Raw genomic sequence first — 17373 nt, forward strand, 5'->3', positions numbered from 1 at the left:
GCTGGTGGAGTTTTTAAACACCTCAGTGTCACTGCTGGACTGAGAATAGTCCACCAACCAAAAATATCCAGCCAACAGCGTCCTGTGACCACTGATGAAGGACTAGAGGATGACCAACACAAACTGTGCAGCAGCAGATGAGCTATCGTCTCTGACTTTACATCTACAAGGTGGACTGACAAGGTAGGAGTGTCTAATAGAGTGGACAGTGAGTGAACACAGTGTTTAAAAACTCCAGCAGCACTGCTGTGTCTGATCCACTCAGACCAGCGCAACACACACTAACACACCACCACCACGTCAGTGTTACTGCAGTGCTGAGAATGATCCACCACCCAAATAGTCCCTGCTTTGCGAGGGTCCATGGGGGTGCTGACCACTGAAGAACAGGGTAAAGGGGGGCTAACAAAGTATGCAGATAAACAGAAGGACTACAGTCTGTAACTGTAGAACTACAAAGTGCACCTATATAGTAAGTGGAGCTGATAAAATGGGCAATGAGCATAGAAACAAGGATGTGGTCAAAATGTTATACCTGATCTGTATATATACATATATATATATACACATTCCCTTTACTAAACAGCCCCTGAAAAAAAAGTGTTGGATCTGAAATGTCCTTATTAGTAGCTCTCCAGGACCAGGATGGAGCACAACTGGTTTCAGAGTGTTGATTGCTTGAATGATCAGAAGTAGCCATGAACAGAATGTCTTAACCAGGTGGTCTCTGTGTGCCTGAGACTTAAAGTATCTGAATTCACCAAGCAGAAGGGCTGTCTGGACACTTTTGGCCATATATTATATGCACCTCTACTAATTATTTCATGAACTTCAGGCATCCAGGACTCCTGTCCTCCAGCTCACCCTGCGCGTAGACCCGGCCGCTCTGAGGGGAGGAGCAGCGGAGGAGGAGGCTCTCGGCTTCTGGACGCTTACGCTGGGATGTTAGCGTATGGCTTCTGTAGCGCTACGCGGAACTTCATGTTTGCCTTTTTTTCAACGGAGAAAGTGAAGACGGATTAATTTCTACAGAAGCCAGTCCGAAAATCGCTTCACACGTTGATCAGTAGTGCCTGACCTCCTGCTTCTCACCAGCTGTTAGATCTTCACAGCAGCCGAAGTGAGTAACGTCAACAGTGGGGAGGAACTGCAGGTAGCGAGCCAGCTAGGACAGCCAGCTAGCTGCCTTAGAGATACACAACCTGCCTCAAGACTCGGCTTCTGTCATTGTACCGTTAACTAAACGCGAACTGGCGTGATAGTAGCCAGAGTGTCTAGCTAAGGCTGGACATTTCAGAAAACGTCTCGACAGCAGGAGAAAGTAAGCTAGAAAAGTTAGCGAGCAGCGTTAGCATGCTTTTAGGCTAACGTCAGTTAACGCGGTAGGCTACGGACACTGCGTTTCGGTGTTAGCCAACAAGCTAGCTTAGCTGTCAAAACACTGCCGTTGACATGGCTACAACTGGGGTGGCAACTTAGGTATGGTGGTTTCAGTAGTGAGCCGTAGCTTTATAGTCAGTTTAATGCGTTTTAAATGTTGAATTACGTTTGTAAACGTAGCTAGTTAGGTTAACACTGTCTTCAGACTCTACGAGGCTGAAGTTGGCTTCTCATTCGCCAGCGTCTTGTTCGAATTTTCCCGTTCCACCTTAAATGGTGCATTGGTTACATGCTGCATCATTTAAGGTGGAACGGGAATAACATGAGTCGTTCAGGCTCTTGTGTTATCTCAGCTCTGTTTAACGCAGCTGGATGATGATGAGCTGAATTTGATGTGCTCTATCAGGGGGAACATAAACTTGTGTAGTATCAGGAATGGGTGCAAACATGGGTTGTTTTGTTTATCTAGTCAAATTTATGTTATTCTTTGTTATCTTTTACCTGTTCAGCTATTATTGCAACTGATTATGACAGCAAAAAGCCAGGCTCTAGACCAGTGGTCTCCAGCCCTGGTGCTGGAGAGCTGCCGTCCCGCAGAGCCTTGCTTAAACCCCAATTTGCCACATCTGTTCCCCTAATCAATCTCTTCCCAAGTCCCTGATTGGCAGGTGTATTAGGGTTAAGAACGGGGCAGGGTACAGGTTGGAACTAAACTCTGGACCACCGCTGGACCCATTCCAGTGTTTGTCTGCTGAGGTTGCATGGCTACGTGCTTGATGTTATACCAATGGGTGCGGCTGAAACACTGGAACTCAATGATTAGGAGGGGTGTCCATATGGTAGTGTGCCCACCATTAGCCTTGTATACTGCACCGTATGTCCAAAAGTTTGGGTTGTAACAGCATCTGCTCTCCTGGGAACGCCTTACACTAGGTGTTGGGGACACTGCTGTGAGGATGTGACTGCATTCAGCCACAAGATCACCGAGGCCAGGTACTGATGTTGGATGATCAGTTCTGGATCACTCCAGTTCATCCCAGAGGTGTTGGATGGAGCTCCATCACTCCACAGAATGTAGTTCCACTGCTCCACAGCCCAACGTTGCAGGGTTTTATACCCCTGTACCCGACACTTGAAGGATGTAGTGACCGTACACAGATGTTGATGTCAGCACGAGTGGTTTCACTAGCAATTGTTGTTGTGAAAGTTTGTTGTCAGCGTGAACTGCTAACCACTTTCTTGATGCTGTAAACCCACAGTACCCACAGTACACTGAACCTCGACTAGGTCTTTGACAGATGTTTAACACTGGACACCCCGCAGATCTGAACTGTGTAACTCGGTTTAGTTGTACTTGTGCTTGAATCTGCTGCCTGGTGTAGCTCAGTGGTGAATGGGTTCTCCTTTCGTGTTTTCGTTCCTCTCAGTGCTGTACAAAGAAAATTGAATTGAATGTTGAAAAATTACCAATCTATATTGTGTGGGCGGTATTGATAATTCAGTATCACAATTTTTTCAAAATATTTCACTGTATCGGATGATATTTACATTAGCATTGTGAGTAAAGTGGACAACATAGAATTAACCACAAACAAGTGGCTTGGCAGCAGGAATGCTGCCATTTTATGGCAGTTATATTATGAATATAATAATCATTATCTATGAAATGTAAAAATGTAAAACTGAAAAGCAACGTCCTGGCAGTATCAAGCACTATCAAAATGAGTGACGGGTTTTTTTTTAATGAGTTTTTAGCATCACTGGGGGTTGTTACAGTAGCTGCTCTGATAACAGTCACCCAATAGAATTAGCACTGATCCAATACTGGGCTTTGGTATTGGGACAGTATAGGCAGGATCTGATATAAGAGGGAAAAAAAGAATAAATCTGATCCATTTGTGTCAAATCTAGCCTTAAATAGTACAGAATTGCGAAGTAAAGGGAGTTAGACTGAAACAACCACGTTACAATGTTACATGATAACAGTGAAGGAAGGACAGTAGAGCGTTGGGGTAGTTTGAATATCGAGTATTCTTATATATTGTATAAATATTATATAACTTTATACATTAGCAGGTTTAAAAAAAATATTGGATCAGACCCAAACAGTGCATTTACATGCACTTAATAATCCTATAACTGCAGAAAATCAGATTTTGTCAGTAATCCAATCAATGCGTTTACATGCTTTTGATTAATCAGATAATGGGGAAACATGTACATGAGTCAGACAGTAATCGGATTTCTGCTTTGCAACCGACCAATAAACTCACAGAAGAAGACGTGACGAAAATGTAACGTAAAACCAGCTTCTTCTTTTTTTTTCAGCGTCGCTCCAAATGTGTTTTGTTGCGTCTCGTGGCAACACTGCTCGCTTATTTCCGGGTACCGCCGTCTGTTTCACGCATGTGCAGACTGAGAAATCCAAAAGAAATCAGATTAAGAGTTTACTGGCACTGAGAAATCTGATTACTGAGCTAAAATCCGGAAAACAGAGTGTGCTGTTTACGTGACCATTTGAATAATCAGATAACTGCAGAAATCCGATTATGATCGGATTATTGAGCGCATGTAAACGCACTCAAGGTTCAGTATCAGTATTGATATAGGGAAAGAAGTGGTATCATACCACCTCTGAAATTAACGATGAAACATTTTCACACAAGTTAAGCCGAATTATTCATTCTTTGATTGGCTTGAGCTAATTGTCTGTCTGATGTCTTGTGCATTTGGTGTTTCTGAAGTGGTGTTTTGCTAGCTGAGAAAAGCAGCAGGATCCCCCAGCTTTAGAGCCTCAGCCCATTAGCAGTTGCCCAGTACAGGAATGACGGTCAGCTTGATAGATCTACAAAGAGGGAGAGCGTGTTTGGTAATGAAATCATTAGTTTCTTCTTCTCTTACCTCTGGGCGTCCTGCGCTCATTATCAGTACATGATTCGGACGTCATTTGGCCAGCAGAGATACTGAAAAGAGAGGAATGGTTCTGCTCCATATGTCCTCTTTCTGAGTCCATTCTTTAACAGAGAGGAGTTTGTACTCAGATCAGACTGGAAACCAGAAGAGTTGAGGAGCTCTTCAGAAGTTCAGCTCTGAAATTTTGGCCTTATGCTTTTAAGAACTTTTAAAGTGAAGGGAACTGAGCAGCCATTCCAACTTCTGCGCATGCGTTACTGTTATAAGCTCATTTCAGATCAGTATGTTTCTCAGTTGATGGTTTAGAGAAGGATATGGGCTTGAGGAGTGGTTTCCACGTCAGTGTTAAAGCCAAAATTTTTAAAAGAAATGTAACTCATAAGACAGTACTGTACTGGGATTTAAGATAAATGGTCATAATTTACTTTTTCGAAGCTGTTGAGTTTCCTTGGCTACTGTATTGAAGATGATTTACTTTGTAAAATTTCTCAGAAACCCAGTTCATGAAAATTGCAAAGATTGTGCTCAATATAGCCGATTACTTTATTCATGCAAAAGACTTTGTGAACATCAATCAAAGTGTGTTCATTAGGATCATTTGAGGTTGGTCAGAGCACTCAGTATACATTCCTGTGAAGTCATTAGAGCAGATAATCAGTGCGGAAATGGAAGACTGCTACATGCATTAATGCTCTGTTGTATGCGTTCGACAGAGGCTGAAATTACATAGTTCGTCTAATATATGTACAATATGCAATTAGGCTAATGTATGTACCATATCCAATTAGGTTTGTGTATATATGCACAATATACAACAGTGGTCTCCAACCATGGTCCTTGAGATCTACCTTCCTGCAGAGCTTAGTTACAGCCACAATTTGCCACAACCGCTCCAGTAAATTAGCCTCTTCCCAAGCCCCTGATTGGCTGGATCAGATATGTTAGGTTTAAGTAAGGTGTGGGGCAGCTTGTTGGATACAGGTAGGAACTAAACTCCACAGGAAGGTAGCTCTCCAGGTTGGAGACCACCGGTATACAATTATGCCGATATACATAATACCAATGTTTTATACTGACAGTATGCTTTATTAGCATAGGCATATATATATGTTCAGTATGCTAATAGTTAGGCTAATACATACACAATACACAAATGTACCTTATGCAGTTAGGATAGTATATCGCTGTTGTCGGAACAAAACCCTGTATCTCCAAAATGGTAACTTTACAGGAGAAGGAAAAAACCTACTTTACTTTCAATGTACGTCAGTGGAACCAGACGTTTTTTCCAAGTCATTTTGGGTCATTTCTTTTGGTCCATTCTTCATGAAATTTACACACAGTGTAATGGACAACAGGCATGTTCAAATTATGTGAAAAACTGAAAAACGGCAAAACTGGAGATACAAGGTTTTGTTCCGACAGCAGCGATATGTACAATACAGTTACACCAGTTTACAGACAATTGTATACTGACAAAACGCTGACTAATATATCGTCACTGTCCAAAGAAAAACAAATATCTCTAAAATGGTAACTTTACAGGAGAGGATAAAAACGTTCTTTACTTTCAACGTAAGTTAATGTAAATATATTTTATTCAAAGCGATTTTGGAGCATTTCTATTGGTCCAATCATCATGAAGTTTTAGCACAATGTAAAGGACATCAGCTGAACTCAAATTATGCAGAAAACTAAAAATCATGTTTTGGACAGCAGCAATATTTATAATACGTGATTAGGCTGATAAACAGAAAGTTAGGCTAACATATTTACAATATACAGGGAGATTCACTCGAAAGAGGCCCTGCGTCGGAACGTTTGCGACTTCTGGGTGCAAACTCCCATAACCCCTTCATGTGTTTGGCAGAAAACGGAGATCACTTCCAGCATCGCATGTAATGCAATTGATTACACATACGTCAAGGTATGTAGCGAATTTTTTTGGTTCAGATTGCTTCATCCTAACGGGAGTTACAAAAGAATATTCGGGGCCTCTTTCAAGTGAATCTCCCTGTATTATTAGTCTATAATATATACAGTTATGATTATATGTCAGGCTAATATTAGGAATGCACCAATCATGAATTTTTATGGGCAATTTTGATTGCTTTACTGCCCTTTTTGACCCGAAGCTCACGCTGTGTGGGCTGAATGAAAAAATGAAACAGACTAGCAACGTAAGAGGTGATTGGCTGTTTAGAACAAAGACTTAAATTTAAATAAATAGAACAACCTTAAATTTGCACAATATATAATCAGGCTAATATGTGTGCGTATTAAGGAAATATACTGATGTTTACGCTAAAATAGGCTCAATATACTCAAATTAGCCTGATGTGTGTTCTATGTAACGTGCACAGTCGTATGCAAAAGTTTAAACACCCCTGGTTAAATTGCATGTTTAGTTGTTTTGTTTTTTATGAGTAAGAATAAGTTAGTCTACAGAGAACACACTTAAATATGGCATCTTTCTACAGATTTTAGTGCACAATTTCTATTTATTTCTTGAGTTTGTTGGAAAAAAATGTATTAAAACTATAAATTCGATGCTGGACTTTTGCATATGTCTGTATGTCTTAATTTAACTCCACAGCTCTACTATGCACAGCTGAAGTGTAAGATTATTAGCTAAAACATAGGCTTTTAATATATCCTACTGTAACTTCAAACTAGCAAGTCTACACTTCCACATATAGATTGACATCTTGTATGTATTCTATCCATATCTTGTATAATCTGGAATATACTGTATATATTAATATTATATCCCTGCATCTCATTTATCTACCTCAGACTCACAAACTGCATATATGGAAATGTGTACAGCTGAACATGTCATAGCTTTTATTTCTCAACCTATATTACCGTACAAAAACTATACATTGGAATGATGCAATACTGGTGTATATTAATGTGTATATTGTGTATATGTGTGTATATATTTAGAGTCTAATGTGTGTTTATATACATATACGTTGCTGCTGTCGTTTTCTCCATTTTTCAGTTTTTGACAGAATTTGAAAATGCCTGTTGGCCTTTGTATTATATGTACATTTCATGGTGAATGGACCAGAAGAAACGGCCCAAAATGACTTGGAAGAAAGTCTGGTTCCATTAACTTACATTAAAAGTAACATAGGTTGGCTTTGCTTTCTCCTGTAAAGGTACCATATTGGAGATGAGAGGTTTTGTTCCAATATATATATATATATATATGTGTGTGTGTGTGTGTGTGTGTGTGTTTGTTTTTCTTTCTTTTTTTGGCATATTTAAGTACTACAAGGGGGCTAAGATTTTCACTCACCTTCACACCTGTGTAAATGTGAAGTGACAATAAATGAGAATAGAATGAAAGAATATACGTTTATGGGGTCTCAGACTCTGTGGAGTCCAGGCAGACACGCTAAAACCGACCAACTGACCAAGCTCAACTACTCCAGTCAACGACTCATGTTGTTCCACAGTGCAGCGGTTGCTCGCCCACCGGGGCTTTGCACAGTTCAGCTGCACAGCTCGCCTGAAGAGGTAATTTCTAGTAAACAGCCATGTTGCTAAAGCCCAGGTGCGCTTCGCTCACACTTTTCGGAGTGCATCTGGCAGGCCGTCTGAAGGGAGTGAAAATCTGCGCTGTGTGTTTGTTATTGTAAATGTGAACAGTGTGCTGTCCCCTCTTTGTCCAGGTGATTAATCATTGTCTGCTAGTTGTCTGGCGCCTCTCAATGCTAACCTGACTGAATCCAGTTACAGCTCGACACCGTAGCTCATTTTAAAGCAGGTAGTCAAAAATGCGTTGCCAGATAAGGTTGATTGTTTCAGCAAAGTCATTTTAGAGTCTGGAGATAAGCAGCCGGTTAGACCTTCTTGTTGGACTTGGATGTGAAGGCTGAAGCTTGTGTGCAGTTCATTTGGTGTGATCCAAACGATTTTATTCAGTAAGCTTGACAAAATGTACATGCTAGAATTGCACTGTCTATTACAAAGTTTGAGAAAATACAGTTATTTAATGAAGGATAGAAAGCAACGTGTAGGGCTGGGCCATGTTCATAAAATTCAGCATCATGATATTTTCCAAATTTATCACGATATCATGATATCTGATAATATTTGTTTGCATCGATAAAGTTAATCAATTAGCATTAAGAAAGTTAAGTACGCTAAAAGAAGTTTAGTGTATTTTCATTTTCATCTTCTAAAACTACACCAAAGGAAAAAGCGCATTTCTAGAAAGGCGACTTACTGTTTACTTAATTTCTATTGTTTATAACTGTTCCTAAGCTCCTAGTAAACTACATACATTGCAGAATACCTTGAATAAAGTGCACAAAATAGAATTTGAAAGCTAATAACAAACTACTTGGATATAATACTCGATAGTTAGATATGTCTAAAATTAATATGGCTAAAACTGAAAAGCAATAACACAATGGGTCAATATCACTCTATTCCACCATAGGCGACATATCGCCCAGCCTTAACAATGTGATGTCAACTATATTGAAGCCGTCTCCAGCAGTACCTCGATCAGTAGACTTTTAAATCAGTTCAGTAAAGGGTTGGTGATTAGATAATATGTTATCGTTATTGTGATTACTGTAGCATTTCTGAGTGTCCTTCTCAGTACTTCTACAACTCAACAACTGTGTGTATTATAAAAGGACAGATTTAGGCTAGAGGTGCACCAAAATTTAGGCCAGCGAAAATACCACTTTTGACCATTTTCGCGCAGAACTTTTCAGTGGGTGCTAAAGGAAATGACTGAAAATGTTCTGTAGAAACAAAGATTTAATAGGTCTACAATGAAATGTCAATAATCAAAGACAGCGCAGACCTGTTCACACAGTTTGAGCAGCAATAAATCAGCAATTTAGTGGAAGTATTTCCCGCATTTTTGTGAGGGATATTAGACAGGTGATTAATTGTCACAGTTCAGTTTCAGGAGAGAGTACAACACTCAACTTCTCCATTGCTGGTTTGATACCACTTCAAAACCTGGCATCCAGCTTAAAATGCAGGATACAGCAAAACAACAGAAGCAGAAAAGTAAGTCACGCAGACGCGATCGTTAAATTCACAAACTGCACCCAAAATGCAAAATATAACAAAAAAAAAATTCATTTTTAGCCCAATTGGAATAGACTAGTCTGATTAGTCTATTCCAATCAGACCGTTAAGAATGCAGTTTGAACGAGGTGGGTAATCCTGTAAATAATCTGTTAAATAGAAGAACAATATCCGTGTAAACACCTGTATCTGATCACATTCCCAATCTGAAAGTTTAAGTCCGTTCTGATCATGTTCGTCGCATCATAGTGAAAGTTTATACTGTTCAACACAGCGGAGCAGAAACTGGTCTGCAGAGGAGACAGTTTATGCTCTGATCTTTAAAAGACGGCGGTGGGACGGACGTCCAGCTTATGTGTCTCAGAACACGACATCTTCCTCTCGGCCTTCTTTAATAAGGACATGTGAAGGACGTTTTCCTGAGTCTGACATCATTTTAAAGCAATTAAAAAACACAAGCACTGCTCACTGCTGCTCATCTCACTCTGACTGGACTCACGTGATGCTGGTTGTCATGGTAACATCTACACTAAGTGGTTCTCTGTGCATACTCGTGATTTTGGATCGGATTGCTTGTAGTGAGCAGGTAAACAGAGATTTTCCATCAGAGTGTTGAGTAGAGTGAGCATAAACACCTCAGTCTTAATCTGTAATCAGAATGTATATATGTCTTTGCTGTATTGGCCACCCTTATGTCCAGTAACATCTGTCCTGAACTGAATGTGTGAGTTTAGTATATCTTAAATGTTCTGACTATGTGGGTTAGTCTGCAGGCTGTAGGTGGGTCTCAGTAGACCATGCCGAACACATTGTTACATTGCTTTTCTCAGATGCAGTAATGCAAAGAAATTCACCCCTGTGCTGTTGAAATTCAATCAATGCTGGGGTAAATTGCAAAGGTTAATACTGTTCATTACAAAATCATATTGTGACATTTTGTTTCCCACCTCTTTTACCATTTGCTCTTATCACACTTCTTCAGCTTTAACTTGTTAATTGTGCTGTAATGAGACGCACTGACTTTGCATACTCGATGTGAAGTTCTGTTGCTTTCTTTTCGCCTAATAGCAGATAAGCTTGACAGCACTGGTCATACAAGCTACTGTCCATCTACATGCACATCCTACTGCATTCCCCCTGTGAGGAGTCTTAGCTGGCTTTACATGGTGAAACGTTTGTGCACCAAGTTGCAGGTTGCAAGTTGCATGAAACTTGAGACTTGCACGTTGACAGTTATTCAATGCAATTCCAGAATGGTCAAAGTTGCATACAACACATTTGATTATTCCAGTAGTTATCAAGATTAGTAGCCATAGAAACTGTAGAGACTATAGAAAAGCATTGCGTGTGTTATTTAGCCTACGTTTTGTGTCAAAAGAGCAGGAAAAATGAATAACCTGAGCATTTGAAATGCATGTAGTTTAGGGCTGAATGATTTTGACAAAATATCTAATTGTGATTTTTCTGATCACTATTGTGGTTTCAATTTAAATTGCAATTGTTTTCTATAAATTGTTTTCTGAGGTTTGGGCCTTTTTTGTGGCTAAGAAGACCAGCGTATACTTTTTCTGGCTTGAGGCTCAAACGCTTAACACAGTGCACCAGCCTGCCAGTGGCTGTGATGTCACAGTTTGGTTGCTTCTCATTAGTCAAATTCATCTAAAAGCAGTTCACAAGCTCAGTTTAATTAGGTTACTCAAAACTTGCAATGTATCCACATTGACTATAATAAGAATTGCAGCTCTCGATTTCGATACTAAATCGATTAATCATTCAGCCCTAATATAGTTTGTTGTGACTTCTTGGTATGATATCAGGATTTCGGTGCAAACAGGAGTTGAGGTTCGAATAAGTTCCCAGTGAGCGCAGGAGGCTTTACGCAAGTGAAATTCAGTTTAATGAATTTTCAAGTAGCTGAAGTTGCGTGAAAGTTTCACCATGTAAAGCCAGCTTTATAAAGCCCACCTGACCGGCTCTCCGGCCGGCCCATTCCAGAGGAGAGCTTGCCGAAGTCTTTCCTCCTCCAGAGAATAACTCCATCATCCCCCGTAGTCACGCACCGCTGCTCGGCCCAATTAGCATAGTGTCCTCTGCCCGTTCCCTTCTGCTGAATCAGGAGTTCCGATCAGAGTGAGGCGATCGGTAATGGAGTATCGACAGGTGGCCGTTCCGGCCTCCGCGGACCCGCAGCCTGCTGTGAGGGGGGGGCATCTTAGCCCCCCATTCCCTTAATTACTTTTCCACATCCCATGACACACTGCTGACTTCAGTGAGTTTCCAAATGAAGCTCGGAGATTAGCTGCAATAATAAAATAAGATGGAGCATCTGTGGGATTTTTATTGCTATGGTTTTAGAAAAGTAGAAACAAGCAGAATTGTGTTTATTTAGACTTCAGAGCATTTTTCACTTTGGATTGATTGACTGCGAGGTATACGTTTCAAGGAAGTAGAGAAAAATCAATTGTTTAAATTGTGAGTGAATTTTTTTCTGTTTGCTTTTTCTTTGGGAGCTGGTTGTTAATTAGTTTTTGAAAGTGTAAATCTTGGACCATGGATGCAGCGCTGGGACCGAGGGACTCACGCTGCAGTGTTACTGCTCTGGATTAATCCTCATGCGATTCAACTCACACCATTTGCAGCCCCCCCATTTTCGGCCTGAATCTCGCTATAATGTGGCATTGGAGACCTTTTCCAGTCTCAGCCATGGTTCCAAGTGTATGTGTGGGGGCTGTTTGACTCAGAAGGATGCCATGATGCGATAAAGTAGCACTGTCCTGTGTACTGAAGAGTAAACGGATATTTACTACATATAATGAGCTTTTGTTTGTTGTTGTGTAATTACAGTATATGTACAATATACATAATGTACAATGTTTATTACAGTGTCAGTAGCAGTGAAGGTTATTACAATCTCTAACATTAACATTACCAGCGAATAAGCACATCTTTCCCTCTTGGACTATAAAACAGACTGGTAGACAACTGTATTCACATCTCTCTCTCTCTCTCTCTCTCTCTCTCTCTCTCTCTCTCTCTCTCTCTCTCTCTCTCTCTGGCAGCATGTACCGCTTGCGGGCGTTGGCGGCAGTCACGGTCGGGATGGCGCAGTCCTCGCGACGATTTCACAGCAGTGCCTTCCGCACCCCCCACCGGCGCAGGCTGCTGCTGGCCGCTCTGGCCGGAGTGACCGGTGTGTCTGCCACTACAGGACTGCTCTGGACAAGGTACTGCAGCAACACTGGACTATTTAACAGGGTTTTAGTTTCCCCCTGAGCCAAATTCCACTATGCCACAGTGCCGACAGACTGTTGGATAGATGTTTGTGTTCACAGGCCTCTCGATGTAGTAAATAAGAAAAACAGTGTAATTCCTGAAAGAGCCGATTACATGTGCCGGACGGTGGTACTCTTGGGAATTTGCAGCTTTTCACCAACTGAAAAATTAATAGTTAAGAAAACCACCTAAACCAACATTTGCCTTTTCTTGACATTGTTACAGCTGAATTTAGTATCGTATATAATACCTACAAATGTTTCTAACAGTAGTGGAACCCTTTTTAATGACACAGAACCTTTTTCTGAAGGTTTTCAGTTAGGGTTCTTTGAGCGTTCTTTAAAAGTTCCCTAAAGAACTGTATACATCATGTACTCAATCATGAAAAAAAAAACGCTTAACCATGAACTTTGGCAAATTCTTTTGACCATCAACTGACCATTAAAAATGGGACGCGACTCATCAAAATATAAATTCTAAAAAATTTCCAATTCTGAAATCCAGATGGCCACTATAAAATACTTGATATACGTACGCTGATGCCTACAACAGCTGAACTCTGTATTAATGCACCAGGATATTAAAAAGTGTTCCTTGAATGGATGGTGGAATGTAGTACTACATAGTACATGTCCTTCTCTAGATATTTCCACACACGTGTGATTTCCTCACTCCGCCACTCATCACACTTGCTTTCAGAGTCTTATTGCTTGCAGATGTTGGTACGTCATTGCAGTTGTGCACTGAATAATAAACCTGTCTTTTCAAATAGGAACTGTTGTTTGTTGGAAATTAAAAAATTTGAATCAGATTTTTATCCTCGTCAATTAATGGTTAATCGGTAGATCATTTCCATGCCTACAAAGAGCCACTTATGTACAACTATGATAATGGTTTCTTGGTTTCTATTCTATTATGTATATATGTATGTATATATGTGAGTGTGTGTGTGTACACACACACACACACACACACACACACCTATACATCTATATAAACATAAATATATGAATCAAACAGACTGTTATTGTTATTCTGCCTTAAAAACAGATATAAGATCTCTGATCTGATTATCCTGTTTTGTGCCTCAAAAAGCGCTGAAGAGCTGAAACACCCCTTAAAACTTCAGTATGAGTGGGCGGAGCTAAAGTGCTGTAGAAATATGTATGTGTGGAAATATGTAAACGTATTGGTTTCCATGACCTCACAGAAGCAGTGAGTTCAAAATAATTTCCATATGTGGTCTGTATGAAGTGGGGCGTGAACGGTACATGTCGAGACTTGAACAGTGTTTATATGTAGTCTACTACATCAAACTCTTTTATTTCTAATTCAGTTTTCCATGATATGGGCTTTTCAAGGATGTGCATTAAATACCTCATTTCAGTCAAAAGTGATCAGAGAAGATCACAAAGATGAAGTTCGTCTTTAAGCCCAGAAGAACTGACAGTTATATGAGAGGAAGACGGGCAGATGAATCTGTGGTCTGTGAGTGATGTGATGGTGATTATGGGGACTGAAGATTTCTTCTCTAATGCTCATGCACATTATCTCAAACGTGGATACTGCCAGTGTTTCTGCTGACAGATGTACGTGCATGAACATATTGCTGTCCATCTAAGTGGTGAATAGTTTGTTGACGTTATTTAGAGATAGAGAAGTTTGGCAGAGAAACAGCCTAACGAGTAGCGCAGCTCCAGAAGGCGAGCGCACAGACGGTAACCGACAGCTGGTAGTGCTCGTAGTTTGTCCTGGCTCTCTTCGGGAATTTTCATATGCAGCAGCGCTTTTAATCAAGCTGCTAATGTTTCTGTGGCGCAAACGCGAAGTGTTCTTGTGTTACAAAAACCCAAGAAGGTATTAGGTTTTGTCTCATCATGAGTGATTTGATTGCAGACATATTATGCAAGAAAGAGTTGATGTAGGTGCCTGCAAATGAATTTGAATGAGAAAATGCATATTCCCTACGTACCATAATGTATTTCCAAGTGATGTACAGGGTGGAGATGGTGGGATGGCAAAGTGAAACATGATATTGTTGTTTTATAACATTTTGCCTACCTTCTGGTGCACAGTGATGTGATCAAAAGACTTCCCATATGTCTCCACATTGGCCAGTAAATAATTTGCATTTATGTCTATAGAACTGTACAAGAATGTTGGACCTCGTTCACCAATATCTTCTTAAATTTTTTCTTAAATGTGTTCTTAAGAAAGGTCCTAAGAAAAAGTCTACGCCGGATTTATGACTGTTCACACCTTTGTGTGAACAAATCCCAATAAGAAAACACTGGTGAATGTCAGAATCTTCGTATAAATGGGTTTTAAGAAGAAATTTCTTCTTAAGAACAGTTGGTGAATGAGGCCCATTGTTAATAGTTCATTAAACCAGCGCTAAATACTGTTTGGACTGTCAAGTTTATAAAAAAATGCCCAGCAACAGTTAAATAAACCGGGTGTTGATTTTTTGGGAGCCATGAACGCTGAACTTCTCATTGTTGAAGTTCAGGATCAGCCATTGTTATGCAACAAAAGCAAAAGAGCACAGAGCATTCTCCTACCTTTCTACTTTCAGTGAGAAATTCGACACTGATAATCCTCTAGGAATCATCCATTTTTGCTGGTAATGCTGTCACCATGGCAACGTTTCCATCTCTTTATCCCGTCGGTCGTATACTGCTATGAGGCATGGAATGACGGAATTTTTCAAAGCCAACATGTGATGGCAGCAAAAGAGATAAAGAGAGGCTGGAAAAATTGACTGTTTACATAAAACCACACAAATGTGTGTCAAAAGTGGAGCTCAGAGGAAAAAATTGGGAACAAGATAAATGTAGGACATAGGCCCTTTAAAGACCAAGAACCTCTAAAGACTACTGTGATTTAGATGGTAGAAGCTTAAAGCAAGGCCAGGGGTCGGCAACCCAAACGTTAAGAAGGGCCATTTTGTCCCTTCAGCAAAAATTAAGCCACAATATTTTATGTCCATTTTACTATCTTGGCTGTAAATATGCCTCAGTGTGTGCTGATGTGTTAGTCTAGGCTAACAAATCTAATATAAAGAAAAAGGCAGACTTACTTTGCTCTGCTTTAAGCTTCAGCTCAGCTCTAGCCACTTTTCTTGCATCTCCAGCAGGAAACTTTTCCTCAGAAGGTAGAATAGTTTCTTGTAAAATGTCTCTCAATGTTCGAGGCTGAAGTCAGCTTCTTATTTGCCAGCTACTTGTTCGAATTTTCCCGTTCCAGCTTAAACGGTGCCGCAGGCGAACGAGAAGCTGATTGCATCTTCGCTACTTTTTAGTGTTAGACTGTTTCTCATTGCAGATTAAACATATCAGGAAAGCAGCTGGAGTGATTATGAATGCAAATAAGTCCATACGTCTCCAAATCATCAATATTCGTCTTAAATTTCTCTCTCTGCCTTTTCGTTAGCTAGGTGAGACTGTTGTCTGCGTTGCTATGGTGACCAGCAGTCTGCGCACGAACCTTCAGGGTTAAAGTGTGAATTAGCAGTTCTACATTAACTCCAGCATTTAAGACCATTTATTGTTAAAACTGTGTTGAACGATCAGCAGAGCTTTATTTTACTGCAGAGGAGGATTATTTTATTTTTACCTAAAAGTCTAATTCTGCTGTGGAGCCGCAACAGGACAGTAAAAAAGCCGCATGTTGTCGACCCCTGAGCTGACGTTGCTTCTCCAGCACAGCTCACCTGCTGCACTACTATATCAATAATTTGATCTATACTGGATTGAGATCTGAATTGAATGCAACTTTATTTTGGCAAAAAACAAACAAACAAAAAAATACCTTATAACAAAATAAACACTTTGAAACAGACGTTAGCCTGCTGTGTACATATTCTCATCCAAGTGGCTCAGCCTATTTAATGGTAGGGGAAACGCTGATGTGTGAACATTTCACAGTGAATGAAACAGGAGAAATGATCCAGAATTACTTAAAATCTCATAACAACAACCTCCACTGGAGACGTCTTTCCTTTTTCTATAAATGTTCAATTTTGGAGAATCAAGGTCTTGTTGCAACAGCAATTATTATTTTTTTACGCTGTTTATAAACAATGTTGTAATGATTTCTATCATTTTATCTGGCTGTGTTGAACTAATCGTTGGATTTGACAAATAAGGCATTTGAAAGGGTTCAGACTCCAAGAGCGGGTGTGAGTGCGTTGCAAATGTGTTAAAATCACAAATGGCTTTGAGGTCCATGATTGTGGCTTTTAACACCATCAAATATTCCATGTGAATTTGGACTGAAGCCTGTACTTGATACAAATCAAGCAGGTTCTCTGCATGCACCAGCAGCATAGATATGATCTGCAGTTGTGGCAGCAACACTGTGTATCTATAGCTGTCAGCATGCCAAATATGACAAGTTCTAAATCTCAGGACTATCAGCTGTGACTGATATTTGGGTGGTTATGATTTCTCCTCCTAACCTGATCATCCAGTGTGTTTTTGCTGTTGTTTAGAGTTACTGATGTTGGGATAAACGCTGCTCTGTCTCCTGACCGGCAGGGCCCACGCAGAGGCAAGCTCATCCGTGAGGCATGAGGAGGAGCTGCGGGAGGAGGAGTCTCTGAAGGACGTTACGTCGGAGGCGGAGTCAGACAGCGTGGTGGAGTCCAGCAGCAGTGGAGAGGAGGAGGAGGAGGCGAGCTCCGAGGGGAAGAAAAAGAAACAGAGAATCGGCTTCCGCGACCGCAAGGTGATCAATGAAGTG

The 17373-nt window shown here is 40.5% G+C and overlaps 1 protein-coding gene across 4 annotated transcripts in view; it reads left to right on the forward strand.

Moving 5' to 3' along the window:
* The first annotated feature begins 883 nt into the window (after positions 1 to 883).
* Positions 884 to 17373, forward strand: part of micu1 (mitochondrial calcium uptake 1) — a 102923-nt gene continuing 86433 nt past the window's right edge. For all 4 annotated transcript variants that reach the window (XM_036573729.1, XM_036573730.1, XM_036573731.1 and 1 more), the window contains exons 1-3: positions 884 to 1120; positions 12417 to 12581; positions 17169 to 17358. In XM_036573729.1, coding sequence (XP_036429622.1) covers positions 12418 to 12581; positions 17169 to 17358 — 354 coding nt within the window. In that variant the 5' untranslated portion in view covers positions 884 to 1120; position 12417. The remainder of the gene's footprint in view (positions 1121 to 12416; positions 12582 to 17168; positions 17359 to 17373) is intronic.

The sequence above is a fragment of the Colossoma macropomum genome, unplaced genomic scaffold, assembly GCF_904425465.1.
Source record: "Colossoma macropomum unplaced genomic scaffold, Colossoma_macropomum, whole genome shotgun sequence".
Classification (NCBI taxonomy): domain Eukaryota; kingdom Metazoa; phylum Chordata; class Actinopteri; order Characiformes; family Serrasalmidae; genus Colossoma; species Colossoma macropomum.